General features: G+C 58.8%; 2 protein-coding genes across 2 annotated transcripts in view; one reads left to right on the top strand and one right to left on the bottom strand.

The window, feature by feature from the left end:
• Positions 1 to 6,615, top strand: part of VOLCADRAFT_105657 (uncharacterized protein) — a 7,516-nt gene extending 901 nt beyond the window's left edge. The window contains exons 2-8 of the mRNA XM_002952710.1: positions 227 to 311; positions 819 to 911; positions 2,219 to 2,302; positions 2,551 to 2,874; positions 3,119 to 3,196; positions 3,385 to 3,819; positions 5,869 to 6,615. Coding sequence (XP_002952756.1) covers positions 243 to 311; positions 819 to 911; positions 2,219 to 2,302; positions 2,551 to 2,874; positions 3,119 to 3,196; positions 3,385 to 3,819; positions 5,869 to 5,901 — 1,116 coding nt within the window. The 5' untranslated portion in view covers positions 227 to 242 and the 3' untranslated portion in view covers positions 5,902 to 6,615. The remainder of the gene's footprint in view (positions 1 to 226; positions 312 to 818; positions 912 to 2,218; positions 2,303 to 2,550; positions 2,875 to 3,118; positions 3,197 to 3,384; positions 3,820 to 5,868) is intronic.
• A 55-nt stretch (positions 6,616 to 6,670) lies between these two features.
• Positions 6,671 to 8,468, bottom strand: part of VOLCADRAFT_81959 (uncharacterized protein) — a gene marked incomplete at its 3' end in the record, with an annotated part of 3,200 nt that continues 1,402 nt past the window's right edge. Inside the window, exons 3-5 of the mRNA XM_002952625.1 lie at positions 7,990 to 8,160; positions 7,556 to 7,678; positions 6,671 to 6,915 (exon numbers count right to left, since the gene is read on the bottom strand). Coding sequence (XP_002952671.1) covers positions 6,671 to 6,915; positions 7,556 to 7,678; positions 7,990 to 8,160 — 539 coding nt within the window. The remainder of the gene's footprint in view (positions 6,916 to 7,555; positions 7,679 to 7,989; positions 8,161 to 8,468) is intronic.

Here is an 8,468-nt window from a genome sequence, read left to right as displayed (position 1 = left end):
GGGAGGGGGGACGGGGGAAAAGGGGGGAAGGGGAATATAATGGAATGCAAAGGCGAGGGGGAGAGGCGGGTTATAAGGGGCAGAAGAGGGACAGGAGACGGTGTATATGTATGTATGTATATATGTGTGCACCAGGACCTCTGAGGCCTCTTAAGTGCATTCGTAGCACACCGGGGGCGTATGAACCTGGGACCCCAAACACGGGCCCCCGCGCCCCATCCCGCAGGGTCGTGGAGGACGACATGGGGCGCTGCCTCAAGGGCTTCAAGAGCTTCAAGGACCTAGGGGGGCCGAGGCTAGTTAGGTTGCAGGTAAGGCAGGCAGGAGGGCAAATGGGAGGTCGCACACGTCCATATGTGTGCCGGCATACACGCATGTATGTATGTATGCGTGCGTTATGTTGTGGGCCCAACCTTATCCGAGGGAAGGAAATACAGGCCACGGTCCCGCCCTTGGTTTTATGTGCGGCCGTGTGTATTATCATGCGCGTGTGTGTGTTGCTTGAATGGCTGAGAGCCGTGGGAAGGAGGATGCGGCAAGTGGCTGCGGTTGAAGGTCGACCCCGGGGTCCCCAACACGCGTGTGTTTTCCTGAGGTGGTATTGTACCAAGGCCAAGTGGATAGCCGTCTGTCAGCTGTGGCATACATTCGTACATACATATAGACTGACTTACATACAGACTTGTAACTTGTACAGACAGAAAGACAGGCAGACATCACTTTTTGAATTGTAACCCACCTTCCTCCCCCATTCCTCCACGTGCTGGCGTTCGTGTGCGTGTGTGTATACGACGTGCGGCGCTCCCTCCCTTAACCAGCTGTATGTACGGCGTGGTGACACGGTGTTTCGGGATGAGCTGGAGTGGGACGTGAACGACCCGGCGGCCAGCACGTTGCAGTACGCCTGCGAGGTGCGATGCCTCTCGAGGGGTGACGGACCAACAAGAGGGTAGCGGGAGGGAGCGGGTTTCCTGGTTGGAGGGCGTCTGGGCTTGGTGGCCTTTCATTCCGTCCTCGTCTTAACACCCCCACACACCTACACAGTTAGAACTCTCTGAGCAGTTTCGGACCTAGGACACCGGCAGTTCACCTCCCCTTTCCTTGCATATGATTTCCCCCCTTACACACACAAATACAGACACACACACACAAACACGCTCCTGTACGGGTCGGCGTGGTTGGCATTCGTTGCTATCCTGTAGCTCCCCTCTCCCTCCGAAACCCATCCACACCCTCCACACACACACATACACGCGCGCTGGGGGGAGGGTTCCTGGAGGTCCGTAGTTGACGCTTTGCACGTCGGCAGGGTTGGCCATTCCTGTATTCCGCGGTATGCCCTGCTTATCTTTCCCGCACACTTATGGAAATGGTTCCCGCTCAGGAGGTAATGGCCGACTTGTGGCCACACCTTCATCAGCGACCTGAACCGCAATGTTGTCGCTGGCGCTCACCGTGCCACTCTGGCTGCCACCAAGGTTATTGGTGTTGCGGGGGGTACACGGATGAGGATGTTACCATGGTGATGCACGATGCATTCCATGTGTTCGCCAACCTAAAGAAGGTAGTGCACACGATCATGGCGCTCCAGCGCTCAGATGAGCTATACACGCGCGTCATGGATTACCAATACCCCTTCCAGGGTGTTGGGGCTGCAGTGGTAACATCAGGCTGCTGGAGCGCCATGATCGTGTGCACCACCTTCTCTAGGTTGGCGAACACATGGAATGCATCGTGCATCACCATGGTAACATCCTCATCCGTGTACCCCCCGCAACACCAATAACCTTGGTGGCAGCCAGAGTGGCACGGTAAGCGCCAGCGACAACATTGCGGTTCAGGTCACTGATGAAGGTGTGGCCACAAGTCGGCCATTACCTCCTGAGCAGGAACCATTTCCATAACCGTGAGGGGAAGATAAGCAGGGCATACCGCGGAATACAGGAATGGCCAACCCTGCCGACCCTCACGTCCCCCTCCTCCCCCCCCCCCTCACTCTTGCCCTGGCAGCAGCTTCACTCGTTCGTGGTTCCTCTTTCCCTCCCCCTCACTCTTGCCCTGGCAGCAGCTTCACTCGTTCGTGGTTCCTCTTTCCCTCCCCCTCACTCTTGCCTTGGCAGCAGCTTCACTCGTTCGTGGTTCGTCTTTCTCCCCCTAAAATCCCCCGCTCAAACCCCCGGGACCCCTGGGTGGGTTTCATCGCTTCGCTTCCCGGCAGGTTTGTGTGCACCTGCATCTGGATCTGGCCTGGGCTCAAGCCATTAGCTCGCACTTGCATGACCTGGTGCACGAGGTGGTGGAGGTGAGTGTGTAGGTAGGCGGGGAAGGGCCCGGGAAGCGGATACAGCAGGCATCCGACAGACCCGTAAGTGCACCTCCTTTCGCCAAGTCGCCTGGTCATCAAGACAGAGACCTCAGACATAGTCATGTCTGAGGCTATTTCCCCAATCCATCTCCACACCTCATCTCCACACCTCCGCCCTCCCTATGCATTTCCCCCCTACCTCCCCACCCCCCACCCCCCACCCCCCATATCTCACCCTCCCTCAGGACCTCCGAAAGCACCCCGAGGAGGTCAGCTTGCTGCCACCCACACCCGGCATCTGGCACACCACGTCAACCAGCTGGGAGCCCCTGCCGCCAGGCCAGATGCCGCCAGACCAGCCGCAGCTGCAGCAGCACGAGCCACAAGGACAGCAGGAGCCGCTGCTTGGAAGTAGTGGCCAGAACGGCAGTGGTGGTGCAGCTGCCGTTGCTGGCTGTGCCAGTGGCACTGGGTCGGGGTCGGGGGTTATCCCTCGGGATGCAGTCCGCAGCCCCTTCCCGCGCATCGAGGCGTACGACCCTGCCACCGACTTGGAAGCTGAGCGTCGAGTGAGTTGGTTGCTGGTTAAGTGGTTGGTTGTATATGTGAGCTGGGGTGATATCCCCGCCGGCATTCTTATTTTTGATCCCCTTTTCCCTTTTTCACCCCACGACCCCGACCCCGACCTCGACCATTATTTGTGCGGGCCCATTTATGCGATTTGAGCTCTTGCCTAAAATTTATGCAATGAGGCCGTTGTTCTTCTTTTCTTATTTACCCCGCGTGCGAATCCTATTCCCCGGATGCCCCCAGGCCCGAAGGGAGGCCAAGGCGGAGCGTCGCAAACGTGAGGACGAGGTGCGGCAGCACCCCCCTCGGCCGCAACCGGAGGTGAGTGCGGGGCTGTGGGCCTCGCTCGCGTCGGACAGTTGCACTGCACCCGCACGGGATACTGGGGGCCGACCAGGGCTATTAGGTGACTGCCGGGGCTCTGGGGGCGGCGCTTCCCCCGGGTTGCTGTACGCGTCCTGAAGAAGGGAGTTCCAAATTGCTGGTTGGCGGACTGGTGTGCTATGCAGGATGCACGGAGCGGAGGACAGCAGCAGTCGCCTGTCATGAAGGAGGTCGAGGCGCGGGAGGGTCCTCCAGGCCAGGGGCCTTCAATGGCATCGATGCAGCAGCAGCAGCAATCGTTGATGCAGCCGCGGCAGGTTAAAAACGAGCCAGCAGTAGGGCAGACGACTACATCGCCGCTGCCGCAACAGCAGCAGCAGCTGCCGCCGCCCCAGCAGCAGCAGCAGCAACAGGCGACTGGACATCACCACCATGGGCACCATCACCACCACCATCACTCTCATTCCCACCATTCGCACCATCAGCAACACACGCCTTTGCAGCAGCAGCAGCAGCAGTTCCAGCAGCAACAACAACAACTTCAACCCCAGCAACAGTACCAGCCGCAGATGCAGCAGCCAGGCCACAAACAGGAGCCGCAGATGCAGCAGCAGGGGATGGTGGGAGCGAAGACGGAATCCCGGTCTCAAGACTTCGCGGGGTCGCGGGGCCATGGGTCCCAGCACCCAGTGCAGTTTACACCTCTGACTGGGAATCCGCCGCCGCCGCCACAGCAGCAGCAGCAACCACAACAACAGCAACATTGGGCTCAACAACCACTAAAGCAACAGCCCCAGCAGCAGTATGTGCAGCAGCAACAACCGCTGCCGCAGCAGCAGCAGCAACAACAACCGCAGCAGCAGCAACAGTTTGTGCAGCAGCAGCAGCAACAGCAGCAGCAGCAACAGCAGCAACAGCAACAGCAACAGCAACAGCAGCAACAGCAACAGCAGCAGCAGCAACAGCAGCAATTTGTGCAGCAGCAGCAGCAACAGCCGCAGCAGCAATTTTTGCAGCAGCAGCAACAGCAACAGCCGCAGCAGCAATTTGTGCAGCAGCAGCAACAGCCGCAGCAGCAATTTGTGCAGCAGCAGCAACAGCCGCAGCAGCAATTTGTGCAGCAGCAGCAACAGCCGCAGCAGCAATTTGTGCAGCCGCAACAGCAATTTGTGCAGCAGCAGCAGAAGCCGCAGCAACAACAGCCGCAGCAGCAGCAACCTCTGAAGCAAGAACAGTTTGGCCAACCGCAGCAGTTCGGCTCTCCGGCCGGTGCCATCGTGCAGCAGCAACAGCAGCCCCCTCCGCTACCGCATCCCAGTCAAGCGCCACACCAAAACCAACAGTTTAACCCACAGCAGTACTGCAGTACGCAACAGCAACAACAACAACAACAACAACAGCAGCAGCAGCAGCCATACAAGCAGACGCTCTATAACCAGCAGGGTCTCAACCCGCCGCTGCCACAACAGCAACAGCAACTGAACCAACAGCAACGACTCAACTCACCGTACAACCAGTCGTACAACCAACAGCCACCGATGCCGTCACAGCAGCAGCCGCAGCAGCCGCAGCAGCAATACCAACAATACCAACAGGCCGCGCATCAGCCAGCATCCTACCCGTCACAGTCGCAGCTGCAACAACAGCAACAACAATACCATCAGCAGCAGCAACAATACCAACAGCACCCGCAACAGCAGCAGCAATGGGCGCAGCAGCCGCAGCAGCAATATCTGGGGCATCAGACTGCTATCGGGGGTTCTGGGCTTGCGCAGCGGCAGCAGCTGCAGCCCCCACCGCCGCAGCAACAGCACCTGCAGTTTCCCTACGGGGCGGGCTAGAGCTGAACGTGAAACATAGCTTGGGCCCCTTCCCATGCGTGAAGCATAAGATGGGGGCTCCTCCCATGCATTGAAAAGGAAGTTATTTTGCAGCCAGAGTTTAAGGCTCCCTTCTTACGTTTTTGGTTCTGCATGCGCTTTCAATTTGCTGGAACATCTCCTGGGTCGCGTGGGGCATGGCAGATCTTGCACAGAGCTGTTGGTAGACGCTGCGCCTAGGCCTGAATATTTTAACCAAGGAAAAGAAGGACGCGACGACAGAAGGCGGGTTGGCCGGTGGAGGATGGACACGGCCCACGGGTCACCGGTGTCCACCAGGTGAGCCGAGAGGATTCTTTCTTCTCCTCGCTCCGGTTTCTGCATGAATGGATGTGTACGCGTAATGTATACGTAAGCCGCAGCCTCACAGCTGCTGCTTCAGTGTCCGGCTGCTGCAAAAATGATATGTGCTGTTGACACCAAACTGCATGTGATTGATGAGTTGCTGCATGTTGCGTGCATCGGGGCTAGGGGCACCTGTGCCTTCTTGGAGTGTTATGACGCCATCTCTGTAATAAGGACATGTAACAAGGAGCGGAGCTGCGCGCTCTTCAGCCCCCCTTTCAGCCACACCTGGATTACCTACTTTACCGCCATTGTGCGTCCACACGGAGCAAAGGAATTTACCAGGAAGATGTGACAAATACACAACCATATGCTAAGGCAACGGCAGGTCCGGGAGCGGGAAGATCATGAAAATCAGTAGGCGGTAGAAGGGACCTCTGCACAACCGTAGGTCAAGGAGGTCACGGCAACGGCCGCTCCCAAACCTGCCGGCCCGATGCCCAGCGACCGGACACAACACACGGTACTGTGTCATGATGTCGTACATGTTTGCCGAATTGTGAAAGAAGCTGCTCCCAAACTTAAGTTGCAGGCGTCATATATCCCACCTCGTGTGTCGCGTCCATTTCCCAAATGACATGGACTTAAGCACACACACACTTAAGCACACAGACACATGCATACAGACATACAGGGCGGGAAAGGCCAAAGCCGCTTTTTGCGGCGTCATTCCCGGTGTACCTGCCGTGTACTGAGTTGTCCAAGGCAAGGCCGCCTTTTCCGGTACCGGTGCTCCTGCTCCTAGTACTGCTCCTGCTGCCTCACTGAAGAAACCGAACACATCTACAGACCATACCTACTAATAGACCATAAAATGGCTACAAGGCGCTTTATCCAACGGCTCAGGCGGCGTAACGGCAACCGAGCGGGATCACCACGGAGGAACCAGCCAGCGAAACCACAGCCTCGGGCCGCAGAGCTTAAACATATTTAATAAATGGTACTGTGCCGGGACGCCACTACTCCATCGCGCATGCGAGGCGATGCGGGACACAGGCACCCACCCAGGGCAGTACGTTACAATCCAGGCCAATTGCTACATACGACACGACTTTCATTCAGTGTTCAGCGGTTCAGGCAGCTCTTGCTGGGTCCATGTGGATTGCTTGAACCCGGGGCCCAACCGCGCGAAACAACGCATATCACTCCCTCCACATCTCTGCACCCCCACAAAACGCGCACCCGCAGCCGGCCAACCCGCTGCCCCCTCTCCCCCAGCCTCTCCTGAGCCTCCGCTTCCTTCACTTCACCCGTCCGCATCCCTTCCCTCAATGGCCGAGTCGTTCAGCGCGCAGCACACCACCGCCTTGTGGTGTCCCGAGTACGTCCGGATGGCCTCCCCCGACGACAGGTCCCACAACCGGGCCGTCATGTCGGAGGCTGCCGTCACCAAGTAGGCGGCGTCCACGGAGAACACGCAGTCCCACACCCACCGCGTGTGACCCACCAGGGTGCGGTCCAGAGTGAACCCGTCAAGGTTCCACAACTTGACTGATAATCCGGGAGGGGGGAGGAGGGCGGGGTTGGGGGAGGACGGGGATTGGGGGAGGACGGGGGAGGGAGGACCGGGAAAGGGGGGAGGGGGAAAACGGGGGGAAGGAGTATGGTGTTGTAAGAAAGTAAGCTTAGGGGTCAAGTGCCGATACGTCCCGGGCGGGCATCGACGGGGGATGGGAGATGGTGCTTTTGAGGAGAGGAGGAGGCAAGATATGACCGGAATGAGCGATGCATGGAATCGTTGACAAAACAACATAGCAACAACATGCTGGTCCAGGCGTAGTGGTGAGAGGTAGCTTTGTTCGGGATCCCGGAGGTGATGCGGCGCCTCTCGCGCGGCTCTCGCTTAGTACGGTTTGCAGTCTTCTGCGCCGCTGCGTCGCCTAGCCAGGGGCTGGGAGAGCGTCCCGGCTGGCGTGAGCGAGGGAGCGAGGCGCGCGCGCGCGGAGAAATGGACGGACGTGGATCCGCGGCCCTCCGGCCCTGCGCTGGTGTGTTTCGGCCCGGTCAGGGCCCCGGGTGCTTGTCCTTTCTCAGGGCGAGCCGCCCACAGTGTAACACCCTCGTCATCAACAACAAAAACACAGCGGCGGCAGATACAGCCAACCCCCCTTCACCGACTCCAGCCCCCCACCTGTCTTGTCAGCGGAGGTGGTTGCTAGCTGTTGGCAGTCGGGCGATATGAGGCACTTCAAAATGATGTTGCTGTGCGCCTTCAGCTTGTGCAGCGGCTCGAAGTGGGTGGTCAGGGAGGCGCCTGAAGTGCAGCACAGCACCGCACAGCCAGCACAACAAAGCGGGGCGGGAGCCGGGGAGCGGAAGGTCGGAAAAAAAAATATATACATATATATTCAACATCCGTGTTTCAAAGCAGGTTGCGCGGTTTAGGGATGTAACGTCTTGTAAAAAACAGCACACAAAGAACACGAAATTACGACGGACGCGCACAGTGCGAAATAATAAATCCCAAACTTCAACTGTCCTTCCAATGCGCCTCTCACGCCTCTTCACCACCCCTTCTTCCGAGGGCCCCCTCCTCACTCCTCCTCCCCCTTTATCCCCACCCACCCCTCATCATCCTCCACACGTAGCACGTTCCGTTGTTGTTGGCGGCCACTATCATGGTGCCGTCCAGCGCCACAGTGAGGGAGCGCACCGCGGTGCCTATTTCCGGGACTAGCTCGCAGGAGCAGGCGGAGGCGGTGAGGTCCCACACGCGGATGTGACCCGTCTGGTCGCCTGAGGGACGGAGGAGGGGGATGAGGAGGAAGGTAAGGAGGAGGTGGAAGACGCGGAAGGGAAGGAGGGGAGGAGCACAGTAGAGCGGGGAGGAGCGGGGGGTTAGTAAGAACCACTGGGAGGAGAGGGGGGAGAGTCTTGCGGATGTGGATGAGGTGGAATTGGAAGCCGAGGGGACCTCCATTTGGCCGCCGTCTCCGTCCCTCCTGCCGACCCCATATGGCTGTCTGGTCTGGCCCCTTCCCGCGGCCGTGAGTGTCCACCTTGGCCCTACCCCGCATTCCGCCACCCTACCTCCCCCCCCCATC

The sequence above is a fragment of the Volvox carteri genome (assembly GCF_000143455.1).
Source record: "Volvox carteri f. nagariensis unplaced genomic scaffold VOLCAscaffold_31, whole genome shotgun sequence".
NCBI classification, from domain to species: domain Eukaryota; kingdom Viridiplantae; phylum Chlorophyta; class Chlorophyceae; order Chlamydomonadales; family Volvocaceae; genus Volvox; species Volvox carteri.
Note: the sequence above shows the minus strand (reverse complement) of the source record. Positions and strands in the feature narration are given on the sequence as shown.